The 16,571-nt window shown below is 37.5% G+C and overlaps 1 protein-coding gene across 1 annotated transcript in view; it reads right to left on the reverse strand.

Moving 5' to 3' along the window:
* LOC130410292 (inactive N-acetylated-alpha-linked acidic dipeptidase-like protein 2) overlaps positions 1–16,571 on the reverse strand; it is a 174,673-nt gene that overhangs the window by 9,855 nt on the left and 148,247 nt on the right. The window contains exon 12 of the mRNA XM_056734890.1: positions 2,417–2,510. Within this exon, the coding sequence (XP_056590868.1) occupies positions 2,417–2,510 (94 nt within the window). The remainder of the gene's footprint in view (positions 1–2,416; positions 2,511–16,571) is intronic.

A 16,571-nucleotide genomic window follows, 5' to 3' on the forward strand; every position in this document is an offset into this window, starting at 1 on the left:
CCCCACTGTGCTGAGTCACAATCAAATTATCTGAACATCAATGAGCTGTTTAACTCTGAAGGGAACACAAGATTACAAAGATTTCAATTAGCTATGACTATCAACACAATTCATTACATTTTTCACATACACTGTCAATTTACTGTCTCTATCTGAAACTTGCATCACAAAAGAGCACGAGAGAAGAGAGATCATCCAAACCTCATAAAACATACTGGAAAATAACATCCTATAGGGAATGGCTTTAGTTATACAGTATGAGATCATTTATTTTGAATGATCTTAAATATTTCACCATGATCTTGTGCTATAATATATGTGACCCTGGACCACAAAACCAGTCTTAAGTAGCACAGAATCCAGAGATTTAAACGGTTGTATCTCTGCCAGATATTGTCCTATTTCAACAACTCATACATCGATAGAAATCTTATTTATTCAGCTTTCAGATTATGTATACATCTAAATTTCGAAAAGTTGACAGATACGACTGGTTTTGTTGTCCAGGGTCACATATTGATCTAGGATTTTAAGATTTGAGAATTTGCTTGACCTGAAATGCCTCCATCTTGTAGATAAGACTAGAATTTTAAAATAACTGTACAATTTCAATAGCACATGCATGCACAGAATCTCATGTCAATTCGCTGTTTTAAGTTTTAGCAAATTGTTAGCGTATTCAAAAGAAATACCATCTTATGAATGATAGAAAAATTCATGATAATTAAATTCAAAATGTATACAAGATCACTCGTTTTTAATCAGGTTGCTCATCCTTACATTTGGCAATGTTAGCTCCAGATTTTGTTGGTCACTTAAGATGTACTTTGACACAAATCGAGTATGATCTACTGCTCTACTTGTGATGTTTTTTCAATGAGTGGAAAGTTTTCCATATTCCAACCCTGCATAATGCTTTTTGGTAATCCAATGTTAACAACATGAGGCTCAGAGTTTTTTGTTTAACTTTACTTTTCCTTTAATACAAAAAAATCGAACCATCCTTCAGATACTCTTGAATATGTGCAAGTCTAGATACCAAACACAAGCCCTCAATATCAACCCATCAAATCTTCAAACTGTACATCAGTGTCTGCTTCACCTTGCATTTACCTGACAAAGAGAGTGAGCAGAGTGACACAGTTCTGGCAGCAAACAGGTTTTACCCTAACAGTCACATTTTGAGTAGACTTCATTCCCTCTGTCTGAATGTTCTCCATTCAAACTTCAAATTACACAGAACACACATCACATTGTGAGATATCTGTCAGTAAACAGCTGGGCATGCCAATCGCCAACACTCAAACGTGTGAGATCAGACATGTTTGGGCAATTTCCATTGCCAAACGTGACAGCAAAGTTACTTCACAAAGCCTTTGTGGATGATACGGTGTACACAGCGGCCGCCCCCCCTTTCTGCACGACGGGCGAAGCAGTAAAACAAAAGACCGTCTGCTGAAATATCGAAAGCGCGCTGCATCACCGGCTTTGCAGTTTGTCTGCACGTGTCAGGATTATGTGGCAATTACATTTCTCACCTGTCTTGTTCTGTGTCTTCATGAATATTTAAACACAAGAGGAAACGGAATAATACTCAAAGCGTCTCCTGCTCGATCCGCAGAATAAAAGGTGACAACTTGGTACACCTGGAAGTCACTGTGTAATAATTTAGTGCTATTTGAAGCTCTTAAATCCCATTCAGCTAGGCTTTGAAAATACAGAGAACATTTAGAAATGAAAGCTTGTCAAAAGCTCATTACTACCCTAGGGTGTCCCAACTATGATCAAGAGAAAAGCATAAACGATTGCCTCTCACGAGAACATTGGGCCCTTGTCTAGCCCTCTAGGGTTCGATCTCTTTGTGAAATGCGCTAGACTGATGGCCAATCAGTTTTGAAGCGAAATCCCATTTGATCTAAGCAACGGTAGAGCCTGAGAAGTGACGTGCACCAATTTGAATTTTACAAATGTAGAAATCAAGGTCATTCTCTCAGCGGCCCCGTGTGCTTTGATGGAAAGATCAATACATCCGCCCAACTCATGACCACTCTATAAGTCATCTTTATGGGTATGGGAGGGATTGACATGGAGTTGATCCGGGCTGTAACTTTGAGTTACACCCTCAAACAGACTCACAAACTTTCAACCGACATTCTTTTTTACGGAGAGCACAAAAGAAGATATTTTGAAGAATGTTGGTAGCCGAACCACAGGGGCACCCGTTGACTTGCATTGGTTTTGTGTCTATACAATAGACTTTTGCTGTTGTTTGTTTAACATTTTTCTAAATATATTTAGTGTTTTGCATTAGAAAGTCATACAGGCTTGAAATGACAAGAAGGTGAGTAAATGATGACAGAATTGTCATTTTTGGCAGAACTGTCACTTTAATTATCAATCGAAAGAGGACACTGACCTTTAAGTTTGTTCTGAACATCCAGAGCAATATCCAAAGGGTAAAATGGAAGAACAGGATCGGTAGCGAGTCTCAGGATGGCCTCAGCTGTTATCTGCATTGACAAAACAAAACATTCCATTAAATTCAGCCATGACCATTCTGCTATCTCTTCTGTCACACTGAAGGCCATGAAAAACCTTAAACAAGCCACAAACCCTGAGACAAGGTTATCATCAATGGAAGCTGAAAACTAAATGTTTTCAACAGAAACATTTTCATTCAAAGTACAGAAAACTTCATTCTTTGGCACGCTTGTTGACAAAGCTGACTTGTTTTCGCAACAATGGGCTATACTACACATAACTACTGTATTTTATAGCAAACCATTATTTTAAGTATTGGATTTGTTCATACAGTAAGTGCTCCCACAATGCTTTGTGCTCCTTCAGGATGCTAGGCCTACATTAGTTGCATTTCATCTTGTTGTCTTCCCAAAGCTTTTTCATATATTTTTTGTTTTCTAGTTTGGTTCTCTAGCTACGCAATTCTAGCCACTCAGCATCTGAATCCTTCGAGTGACCAAAATCTTTCAAACGTGAGATTTGTGCTAAGCCTTTTCTTTACCCACATTTCTGTCACATTACACCCTCTAGGGTATCTTTCAGCCCCTCTCATCTGCTTGTTCCCCTTTTTCTCTGGTATCGCTGATCAAACATTATTGATTCATCTTAGGGCCTTCAAGTTCTGCATGAGGTTATCGGCCAAGCCGGGAACTGCACAGTGTGAACTTTTATCGACTGTGGCTTTATTATACTGTAAGTGTTTAGTCTGCCTGGCCTCTTCTGACTTCTGTGAAAATCACAGATGGCTGGTGTGATCTCGCTCCTGGTCTGGGCAAAACCATGACCTGTGAGAGGGCAGAGCAACATTTACCCCAAAGGAGGATCGAGTGTGTGACCGCTGATCCTGCTTAAACGATTCAGCCCCAGGGCCCCCCACCAGAGCTTTGGATCTTTCTTACGCAGCAGTAAATTCTACAGTGAACACTGAGGTCGGGTGTATTTGCAATACTGTAAATATTGTTTTATCACTTTTAGCATTTTTGTCACTTATTTATGGCTGCTACAAAAACATAGGAAATGATGGGGAGAAGGAGAAAAACAGGAACACATGCCGCCAGGCTTTCCAAATAAGCATAACATCTCAACACAAAACTTTATTTAAACAAAATTGCAGAATTGTTTCCATCATGATCATGTGAAGTGACTACAATGTGTCAGTAAGTGAAATTGTCCATAATCACAAAAATTAAATAATATTGTTGTCTCCTCATATCATTAAAGGTTCAAGGTGTCATTTTTTTGGAGAATCATAAATACAATATAATATAATACTAGGACTGCATTCAGGATAAAAGTTTGTGTTTACATAATATATGTCTGTGTACTATGTATATTAACTTTGTGTTTATAAACACATACACATACATGCATATATTTAAGAAACATATAAAATAAAAATGTATTGTAATTTAAGTTTTGGTAAATATAAATAATACTGTACATCTCAAGATTATATATTATATATATATTTATGTGTATGTTTTTGCATTCATAAATACAGAATTAATATGCGCAATACATGGACACATATTATGTAAACACAAACTTTTATTCTAGATGCGATTAATCGTTTGACACGCCTACAATACACATAATTATTTCTTCACATGTGCGTATATAAAGACCTTACATAATGAAATGTTATGTTTTTAATATATTAGAATGAGCGATTTCTATCTACATACATTGTGGGTCCCCTTACATGGAATTCTCCATGTTGTTTCTACGGTGGACAAACTGCTATACAGAGCGTGCTTCGTGCATAAATTATCTCCTTCGGCAAAGAAGCAAAAACATGATGAGATCTTAGTGCTTAGTGCTATGTCAGCCACCGTTGTGCTCTAGGGAGGGTGAACCGTTGGAGTGAGTTGTTGGTTGCAATTCAATTGCATACACTGGACATTTAAATTCTTATCAATTGGAAGAGGCAGATATTTCAGCATGTATTTCACTTGAAAAACTAAAAGTTTTATTTCTAGCCCCATTGCTGTGGTTACCCTTTAGTTCTCTTGCATCTCTTACTGTAGAATATAGAGATCAATAACACACATGAAAGAGGCCACGGAGAAAACAAGACTATCAGAGTCTCAACTGTTGCCAAGATGCACATGTGTACATGAAATCTGTTGGGAAACTTGATCATCAACATCATCAAACACCTTCTGTCGACTGTATAGCTGTCAAACAGATGCATACGCAGCCCTGCAATAAACAAATTCAGTACACTCGTAAAAAAATTTGTGAACTTTAAGGATTGACGTAGAAATTTTAACCTTTTAAAAACAAAACTATATATAAACAAAATGGTTATGGATTATCGGTGCACGTATCAGTTCTCTATATTTTTTCTTTGGGCAGCCAATTGTTGTTTTCCTGTATTTATAATAGCTGTTAGTGCACATGTGTGTTAAAGGGATACTTTATACACAAATTCTGTCATCATTTACTCACTTTCGAGTTGTTTCAAAGCTGTATTAAATTCTTTGTTCTGACGAACATAGAGAAAGATATTTGGAAGAATGCTTATAACTAGACAGATTTTGCCCCCCATTGACTACCATAGTAGGAAAAATCTGTTGAACACAAAATGAGACATTTTGAACATGTACAGTGGGATTTGAATCAGATTTGATTAACTGATCAAGCTGGAAATACACATGGCTGTACAGTGCAATGGAACAGCGGAAAACACAAATATAAACAGAACCGTAGTGAATATTGAGCATGAGTGTAGACTAAAGGCACAGATGATCCACTGGAGGAATGACACTGTCAACTCGATGATGTCTTATGGCTTCAGGAGTCATATGAATTACTTTGACAGTGCTGGTGCTTTTACAAAAAGATGGTTTAATACATTAACATTAAAAAATATTGATGGTGAATAACAGATTGGGGTCTATTCATTTAGCCGAAAGAAGGTCTAGTAAAAATCAAGACCAAATTAGCTCGTACCGATCAGTCTATAATCTCATGGAGAACATAATGTGCACTAGCACTAGACGGCAACGAAAGCCATTGAATTATAATAATTAAATTCACAATTGGATGTAAGATATCTCAAGGTTATGAAATCAGTCAAATGTTCTAAAGGCTCAACTCTAAAAAATCCAGCTAATGCAATCAATGGAAAGAAATGCAGCGCACTTCTATTCAACCGAAACACATTCCACGGTGTGCTATAACTGCAGCTTACAAAAGAGTTAATTGCACATTCCTTACAATAACAAACAAGAAGAAAATAAATAAAACATCTACAATGACAGACGCTTCTATTCACACTTGCCTTGAAAGAACGTTCTACTGACACCTCAAACTCCCGTTACTCTTGAAGTTGAGAGTGTAATGCGGGAACAAAGCTCTAAGGTCTTTAAACTCGCAGCTGACCACATGTTTCATGAATCATTGCCTTAATGACCACTGTCAGTCACATTTATTCCTGTGATGTATCAGGAAAGAGGAATCCCTCATCAAGCCACCTTCTGCTTCTCCCATTAACATTCCAGATGGTAGTGTATGTGAAGTGTTAACCAAAACAAATATATAAATAACTAAATAAGAAGGTTGACAAGATCCTTAATAACATAATAATGTCACGAAAAGTTACAATTATACAGTAATATACAGTATGATATTGCAACTCTAAAGTAAACATTTCAACTCATAAATTATGTTTTTGACTAAAGGAGCAGAACTTCTGATCAACTTCAAGCAAAATTGACCGATATTTCTGCTCCTGCTCAGCTACAGGACATGATGCTGAAATCATAGATCAAAAACAAGGAATGCTCAAATGTTTATTTGTGTGTGTGTGTGTGTTTAGTGTAGTGTGGTAGATTAATTCAAGACAAACATCTGCCAGATGCTGTGGCCAATTAAGCTTCCTGCTTGCAAAGTTTCACTTAAACTTACAAGCTGGCAGTTTCCCCAGTCCACAAGCACGTTTTTGATTATTAAACACTTATTAGAGCTTTGCATATGTTTAGTGGGTGCCACTAAACTAAACTTGGATGTCGTGCATTGAAATGCATAACATTGATTTGACATCTTTATTTTAGTACACCTATAATAATAATAATAATAATTTGTTACATTTATATAGCGCTTTTCTGGAGACTTAAAGCAGTTTACATGGAAGGGGGAAACTCCTCAACCACCACCAATTTGCAGCATCACCTGGATGATGTGACGGCAGCCATATTGTGCCAGAACGCCCACCACACACCAGCTTCTGGGTTGACAGAGTTACGAAGCCACTAAGTATATATGGGGATGATTAGGATAGCAGGAGTTATAATGACCTTTGTTGAATATTACCGCAGTTTAATCCCACAATTAAATAAAGATTATGCACAACATATAAGCATTGACCCAATTTGGTTCCAGCATGATATATGACTGACAGGTGGTTGGTGAGGATTGTCCAACAATGTTGATTACAGATATGATATGTTAATTTTTAAGGAGAAAAAATTATGAGGGAACGCGAATAAGCAAAAATATTATTGACCAGCGTGGATAAATGTTTTACAGTTGAAAGTTAATGTTTTTATGTGGTATTAATTTGTATTAACTGATAACAGGGTTTTATTTTTTTACATATTTTAATTATTATTATATTAATATGGAACTGTACAAAACAATAAAATGACATTCAGAACTATCTACTTCATTTATTTTTACATCATGCATTTAACCAATCTTCCTTTCAGAAATAAACTTTACAGTAAAGAGATGGCGGAATGGAGCTTTGACATAATAAAAACCTGTGCTGAATGCCTTGATGGCTGCTCTGTCAAGCTTCAGAAAATTCTCAATTTTCTGAAAGGAATTTGAAGAAAATGGATAGAACACCCTTTCTGCTGAAAAAACAAATAGTACACCGCAACCTCTAAGGTGCGTCTTGGAACAGAAAAACCAAACTGAAAGCCTGCAGGACAGATGACACAGAGCTGGGTCACAACCACAGGCGGGTTAATGCCTCTAAATGCTGACAGAGGTGAATAAAAGGCACAGCGGGCTTTAAAAGCCAGACCCTCCATGCTAAGGCTCTAAAAAAAGACAGCAGTGAAATCATGGTTTGGTTCTGTGTGTTAAAGCTTCACATGATCCACGTGAAGCTAGGTTTACAACAGGGTAGAACAAATAAACATGATAACCATTAAACAAAATATCACAACTCAAACTTATGTTTTCACCGATTAACTGGCTTGGTGTGTTATGGTGTGTTAATATTTAATCACCGATGTTCTCAGATAATGTGCATGCCTCAAAGCTGTAAAGGCTGCGAGAAAAGATTTTCCCCGTGGAGTACACGGATAGTGTACACCCATGACTGCATCTGAGATTTGCATTTGTTTCCTAACAACTTCCATTACTTGCCATTTGCTTCATTATAGATGCACATAAGATACTCTTAATTGGCTTTTGTGGGACTTCAAAAAACCAAAAGACACTGCAGGGTCCATCTCAAAATAGACTCACACAAAAGTAAAAACATGACAGCAGAAAGAAATCTGTATAAAAGAAAAAGTTTGCTTGCTTCTAAGAGTTTCAGCGCTCAGAAATTATTCATGCACGGAAAACATTTATTAATCCTGAAAAATACGAGATGCTCTACCATGTGGTTCCGTTCAAAACACTAGAAGTAAAAATAACAAAATGTAATCAAATACTCAGAATGAAGGTCAAGTGAGGTTCCCTGAACATATTCATCAGCGCTGAATCTGAACTTGCCTGTCAATACAATTATAGAAGCCCGCAACAGTTAGCATCTAGGACGGTACAACAAAACTGCTTGTTTTTGTTTGAATTGTTACCTTTTCTTAATGATGAAATGTCACTTTAAATTTATTACCCCAGATTTTATGATTTACACAAAAATGGTTAATTACTATTATGGAAAGTTTTCTAAGGTTTTGCCACATTAATCTTGTAGTTATTCTGGGAAGAGACGGGTGACACCAGGTGAGATGTAAAATGATCACTTCAATGATTTAGATTTTGGCTACAGCGGTGATGTTTCTATCATCTTCGCATTCTCCTGAGGTGACAGAAATGAATTAAAATGGCAGTTTACTTTCCACAATATTTAGTAAAATAAATTTTGGATTTTCAATTCTGTTAATCTGTATAATTTGTATAACAACCCAACAATTAACTGCACATGCTATGACTATTATATAATCGTTTTATACTATTATAAGACTATTATAACAATATTTGGTAACACTTTCCTTGAAGCATGTTTGTATAATGCATTATAAAAGTAGTTTTAAAGCATTGTAATGCACCTTTTAATGCATTGTAATGTCTTATAATATTTTAAAATTATTTTGTTGTGTTTTCTAGCCATAAAAGGTTGCTCTTCAGATCAGAATTATTTTAAAGATTTGAGTTCTCAGTTGTGTTTCAACTTAATCTCAGATATCTTTATTAAATTTTTGATTTTATTCATGAAAATAACACAATATTCTTCAGAGCCATTTATACAGTTTCTGGGTCTTTCTGGCTCTGCAGAAGTTACATTTTCTCTCCATGCCATATCATATAGCTAGGAGAAATAATTGAGAAATCAAAGAGATCTCAAGTTTCTCTTTTTTTATGGGGAAACTTTATAATTAATATCCAGGCGATTTTGACAGAAACTCAGACTAGATAAAATAATTCTGAACCACTAAACCACATTTTGAATCTAAAAGCGCAAAGAAAACAAAAGCACACAAACAGGAGCAGCCTAGACAATAACCTGCTCTGAAAAGATGAAGAAATTTGTCCTCAAAAAATGTGCCGTGCTGCTTCCCAGATGTCATGTTGCCTCGATTTCAACTTTTCAACCTTTCAGCAAAAAATGTCTCAAAAGTACAGAATTCTGTTTAATCACCAGCAGTGATGGATGAGGCATGAATGTTCACCACGCTTGGGACGAACCACTGAACGTGAAACAGATTCTCGGAAAGCCTTCGCTCTGTGGACAAATTAGGCCTACACATCCCCAGTACAATGTGTGTCAAACAACAGCTCTCGTCAGCTCTTGTACAATGAGACGCCAATTGGGATGCCAGGTGATGAAGGAGATTCGCAGGGAGAGCTCCGTCTAAACACTGACTTAAACCCAGGAGTGTCAGGGAAAATTGCTCCTTGACGTCTCGTCATGTTATGTATTAGGCGGCGCTAAACCCTGCTGATGTGCTGCCAGCGGCGAGGCAGAGCAGGTGGAGAAAACCACTCACACAGTTCAGTTCAGAGTTCAGCCTTGTTAAGAGAGATTTATGTGATTTGCTGATCATGTTCTTTTTCAACATTCATTTTTTCTTAATAAATATTTTATACCTGCTGTTTGTTAGGAAAATTAACCTTGAGAAACAAAGTGTTTTCTTGAAAGACAGATTTTTAAGTTTAGTTTAGCCACATGTTCAGAAATAATTAAAGCATTCGGCTCCGGGCACATGGTGTGGGCGGATAGTAGTTTTTTTTTAAAACATCCACATTATCTATAGGCCAATAGTTTCTTGGAACATATTGGAGAGTATTAAAAGTGAAATTAACAATGTGTGATTCAAACTATTGAGACAAAGATATCATTTACAAATGTTCTTCATGAGAGCAGTTCTATTTTATGTTGAGAGAAAACACCAGAACAGTCGACTGCGTCCTGCTCTCTGTCTGTTTGGGAAACAGCAGTGTGAAACTGAATGATGTAAATAGTGTTCACTTAGAAGTCATTTGTCAGACTGATAAAATGTTATTAAACAGCCTGAAGGAAATGTGAAATTAATAAAATGCATATTTTGCCACACAACTATCTAAATCTAAATGGTAATTGTGGAAAATGTCATTGTTCAGAAGCCGCTCTTACAAAGCTTAGTGTATATACAAGTAAACGTTTTATTTAAAAGGAACAGTTTGCAAAATAATAAATACTCTGTCCTCATTTACTCACCTTCATGTATTGGAATTGTAGATTATTTGTCAGCATGCAACTTCTATAGACTTATTTTAATCTCTCTCTCTCTCTCTCTCTCGAGCCTATCTCCGTCCCCATTGCCCCACAATTCACTCTGGACATGATATATAATTATCAAATCAAATGATGACAGATATTGTTGGATGGTCTACTTTAAATATAAACTATTTCAGGCATTTCTTCTATTTCGTACAAGAGATAATGAAAATAAAAGAAGCAGATTTGTGTCACAAAAGTAAAAACAGTATTGGTGTAAAGGTGTATAACTATTAAATTGTGGACTGCATAGATCAGATCATATTGAAATATTGAGTTTTAACTAGACTCTGGTGAACCAGTGAAAGCACATGTTCTCACCTAAAGCACCTGTAACAATAAAAAACAGCATTTGTTCAGTGCAAAGATTTTTATTTGTTCACCATTGCTCATTAGAGGATACAACTGAGATACTAAAAAGATTTAATTTGCGTTAGACACAAATATTTTAGGAAATTCTTTTTGTTTGAAAAACTCTTGTCATTTATCAGGCAAATAACCTCCAGTAACCTATGGACGAGTTAATTTACAGTTTTGTTTCAATCATAAACTAACCTAGTTCTTCTATTTCTTTCATAAAACAAGACTAAATATCTTGGTCACTTTTCTTGTTGTGTAAAGGTATTTAAGTTTTAAATGTTTTTACAAGGAAACAACAAAACTGCTTAGGACGAATGTCATTTTTTTGTAGTGTTGCTGTGCTAATGCCAGTAATGTGACAAGTCTCTTCTTGCTCATTTTGAATCAGAAAAAGTCAAAGCTTTAATTTAGATTTAAATAAATTTTAACTCGAATTGAAAACAGTAGTAATAGGAAAGTAGTATTAAGTAGTAATTAAATGTACAGTTTTAGAGAGAAAACGGAAACCGCTATTCACTCTTTACGTTTTTATACCATTCAACCATTAAAACTTATTCTTCTATGTTCTGATCAAATAAAGTGCTTTACTATTTTTCCCTTCTTGTAAAACAGTGAATTCCAAAATTGATCCCATCAACAATTATGTTTTAGCATTAGAAGTACAACTGTGACTAAAGAGCTTACACATACCGCTGGAATTATCACTATAGAAACATAGATTTTCTTTCAATACTGTTAGTCTAGAGCAGCTTTGGCACAAACCTTGCATTGAGTTGTGCTTAAATACATTTGTTAAGCCCTGCCTACTATAAACATGTTTTGCTTTTGTTCAAAGTTTAGTGTTTCTTTGAACATTGGTATAAAGAAAAAACATTGAAGCAGCGTTGGGAAGCTTTCCATTGCTTCATCATCTCACCTCCCTCTCCTTCCCAAAGGACAAAAGTCACATCTGTTATAAACACACTGTCTGCAGCTATATGGGCACTGTGGCAGACAAGTTGGTATGTCGGTGTTAAATACCCTCAATGAACTTAAACTTAACTTGAGCTGGAATAGGTCTTCCGAGTATCATCCAGGTCCTCTGATTTAAAATCTAGAGGAGGAGATGAACATCTTTGTCTTTGTATTCTGCAGTATGGCTGTTTAAGGCTTGCAAATTTGACATTTTTTAATGCGATATTGCTCTTTGTTATTCCATTTTAAACTCCCAGCATCTCAATAATGCATTTAATTCAAGTTCTCTTTAAAAGTAATTTAGGAATCTAATTCTATAAGATATGTCAAAGCCAGTAATTTCCGGGAAATTAGTGGTATCTTTTCATTTCAGACCTCATATGAGGAAAAAGGGAGCTTTCTCAGGCAATTCTTGTGCAATCCTTTATCCTCCAAATGGTGAATTCATATTAACACAACTGCATAGAGCAGATGGTCCATTTAAGCAATTAAAATGCTAAAACATTAAGAACTCAAATGAGGATGACTTCCAACAATGGACAGTCGATGCTCCCGAGCCATTACATTAGCACTGATGGACACGGAATAATAATATCCCACCATCATTCCGAAATGAAATACCCACACTCGTCCGCAACGGCCTTGCTCTCATTTAACCAAAGGTCTCCAGACGGGGATGTCTGGTTGCCCTTTAATCAACCCAAAAAGATGACTGGACTCAAGAGCAAAGACTATAAGGAAAGCAAATTGAGATGCTTCTCAGGTAGACGTTCCCCACGGAGTCCGTCAGCAGATTCCTGCCCCTCCAGTGCCATGTAAGCAGAGCTGGCAGAATCTCCCGTTCACGCTTCTTCTCCCGGCCGGCTAGCGTCACTCAGGCTGTCAGAGAACAATACAGACCTTTCACTCTACTCCGCCACCACTGTTTCCATCTGACACATAACAATGGCTGTCCTGGGACATTCAATCACCACCAGCAGCTGCTCTCAACCTCACAGCCTCCCGAGTTGGCAGCTCCTGTTTTCTCAGGCTTCCCACTTTACCGCAGTTTCTGGCTGGCTGATTCCCAGGGCAGGCGACGCATGGCAGGTTAATTTTAAAAGAATCTCCGGGTGCGATGACTCCATCTCTCATGTACGTTCTAAGAGTTGATAGCCGCCTAAAAACACTTTTTACACACACATACATTTACAATCTTTCCATCTGCCAACGCTCCATTGCTTGCTGTACTTGGTGGCATATTCTACTACAGTAAAAATCATCACAATCTGATGTGACATCGTGCATGGCACACATATATGAGTCTATCAATTACAGTACGGTTCAGTGTGCTTGTCTGAGATAAACTCTTAAACCTTTCTTCATATCTCATGTTTAGTCGAATTCCATTGAATCGTCCAATCATGACAGCTTCTCATTACAGTAAATGCAGATTTAGTCTCCGATGGTGTCATTTGCACAGAGGTCATCTGCAGTCAAGTTAAGTTACATTTTTATTAAAAAAAAATGATAAGTTGCTCGATATATTAAAAAACGTATATATTAAGTTCTCTTTGTGCACTAACTATAACCTTAGAACAAAGATGCTATACGATTTATTCTTAGTGCAGTAATAATATTTGATAGAAAAACACCCACATTAAGGGAATAAGTGACTTGAGATGTAGGTTTTTAAGGAGTACACTAGGCAGTAGAAACAGAGGCTCCGGACCCCAGAGAGTTGGTGTGCCACTTGCAACCCTTGAGGGTGATGGAGTGTGCTCGTACCTGCGGCTCAAATGATCGATGCCAGGGTGCCGTGCCAGGCCGACTGGAACTGACTCAAACACACCCCGCGCAGCTCAGCCCCCTCTGTCCTCCCGTCCCAGCTGTGGTTGTAAAGGTGGGGTTGAAAAATGAGCAGGGAACGTTACAAGTAGCGCTGACAGAACTCCCAAGACGCCTCAGCATGCAGAAAATGAGAGTTCGGCCCGGGGTCCTATGGGACTTGCAGGGATATGGAAACGTGACACAGCCGATACAATGACGCTGTCCTTAGAGAGGAACCTTGGGATTTTAAGTGTGCTAGAGACCATCAGACAGCAACGAGACCCGACTCTCGCACCCCATCAATTCACGTCTGCCTCCACCCATTTAAACTGGCATCGGGGGGCTCTGCGAGTTTACTTTCCCTAAGAAATCTGGATCACCAAGTTAACAATGCCCACATATGTTATTTCGGTTGAATGCTAAAGCGTACTTGAACAGCAGTCTGCCGGTGACTACAGGTCATGTGATGTAAAAGAAACCCTCGAGAGGGATACGTACACGAATACACGTACATTAATGCTGACTTTGTGGTCACAGAGAGCACACAGGCAGAAAATGGCAACCCTTACAGCATCATTATAGGGCCAATGTGACTACAAACTTGGAAAGTAGGACATATTTATACAAGACGCCCCCTGGAGGTTACAGTAGGCATTGAAAGTGGGTATAGAACATTGGGAGAATAAATCTCTAGAACACACATGACAAAGTTATGAAGTACAGCATGAATGGTGTCAACTTCATGTCAACTTGAAAAATGATGCCTCCGACTGATGTAGAACAAATATTTAACCAAGAAGCACATAGGACCGGAGGCAATTGTAACACACTTCATATTTCCCTCAAAACTGACAGACTACACAAACCTACCTGCCGTCATCATCAGAGCCTTTTACATCCGAATACAATTTCTGTTTCATAAAAGGTTCTTGGTGGCGAAAAAAGGTTCTTCAGATTATGGAAAGTTAAGAAAGAGACGGTTCTTTAAAGAACCTTTGACTAAACGGTTCTTCGTCGAACCAAAAATGGGTCTATTATGGCAGCGCTGTGAAGAACCCTTTCTTTTTAAGAGTGTAACTCCCTAAAAAACTAATTCTACAAGACATCAAAAGGCTTAAATGGAAAGCAAGGGAATGGCTTACATCTTCGGTGTCTCATTTGTTTAATTTGAGAAGAAGACCCAGAAATCTCACGAAAGTGTCTGTTAAGGGGGTCGCACACCAGATGCGGAAGCGCAGCGTCGTGTCTAGGAAAACTATTAATGTGGTAGAATCGAGAGGTTTTCAGTATTAATTCCCTCTTTTTCTGTTATTCCCTAACAGAAAAATACTTCTTGCAGTTTATGGTGAAGTCAGTGTGTACATTAAAGATGATTTCAATCAAAGAACATCTAATTTAATGTTAAATTAAGCGTGACGCGTCGTTTTGCTGCAGAACTCAGAACAGTGTCCTGAGTTGTAGCATAGCGCCGCCGATAGGCGCGGAATGGCGGCGCCGGTGTGTGTACACATGTGTTTTTACAAACAATAGCACTACGCGACACTGTGGAGTGCTTCTGCATCCGGTGTGCGACCCCCTTAAGAGTTTCAAAAGAGACATCAATATAGTCTGCGATCAAATGTCAATATTATTGAAAATTTCAGTAAATCTCATTCCAGATTATTTCATATGCACAACCTAAAGCAATTTTACAGCTCCATGCTCTGTTTGTTAACAATGGTCTTGTTTTTATTTCTCTGAAACATGAAAAACTAAGTTAATTTTTAAATGAAACACATCAATTATTCTGAGATGTGAAAGAGCAACCTCTGGGCAATAACATTTTCCTCTGTCCTATCATAAACAATTATTTGAATTATGACACTAGACTAAATTCTTTATAATTTGCACATGAGTTCCCAGAGGAGACTTTTATTATTGGTCATTGTTTCTTTTCATATCTCATGTTGAAATGTGATGGTGTCCTGCGACAACAGGTGTGATTTTTGTCATTTTCTCAGGGGAAATATCTGAGACATAGGACACTTAGCAACAATTTTCATTTCATTTTACAGATATCCGAAAAATAGAGATATTAAAGAGATGTCATAACTTTCAATTCAACAAGTCATATACAGTATCCACCAGCTGTTTAGTTCAAATAAACATCAAAGCATCAAGCATCAAAGGCAACATCTAAACACATTTGGAATTCAAATAAAATCATCTCTAGCTCTCTTAACACAAAGCATGTGGTGCAACACGTATAACCGTTTCTGACAGCATAACCCTTTCTGTCATCTCAATAGATCCAGGTTAATCTCATGGTGAGAAATACCCACCTCAATGTGTATGTGTGTGAAAATGTGTGTGTTTGAGTGTTCTTGCAGCTAGAGATCTTACCCTCTCTGTCTCGATTTATTATTCATGGAAGTTTTCAACCTTTCTGCCCATTGTGCTGAAAAATACAATATTTTGACACTTCCAATTCTGCTCTGTGAATTTAAAACCGCACTAAAGATTTTCCCTCCTCAGGTTCCGCACACTGTGGCCGTATCTAATGTTTCCTGCATATCATGTTGGAATGTGAGGTTTGAGGAGACTAAACAATAAGAGGACACAGTTCCAGAGCCTCTCATCCTTTGTTGTTCCAGGTGTTTTTTTTTGTCATTGCTGGTCTGTCTTCAAGCGACCTGAATAATGCATGATGCAGAACAATATGTTTGACTGTGATGAGGAACTTTTAAGACGCTCGTATTTTTTGCCGCCGTGAAGAAAGAAATAGTTTATTAAAGCTCCATCCCGTTTCATCTTAATTTTATTAAAAAAATTGTGGTTGTGATGCTGAGTCTGAACACGTGCTGCTCCCTCCAGAGCGCCGGGGTGAAAAAATGATGCTGTCAGATGTTGCGTTTGGACAAACGATCAGCGTCTGTGGGCTGAAGGT

This window comes from Triplophysa dalaica, chromosome 21 (assembly GCF_015846415.1).
Source record: "Triplophysa dalaica isolate WHDGS20190420 chromosome 21, ASM1584641v1, whole genome shotgun sequence".
NCBI lineage: Eukaryota > Metazoa > Chordata > Actinopteri > Cypriniformes > Nemacheilidae > Triplophysa > Triplophysa dalaica.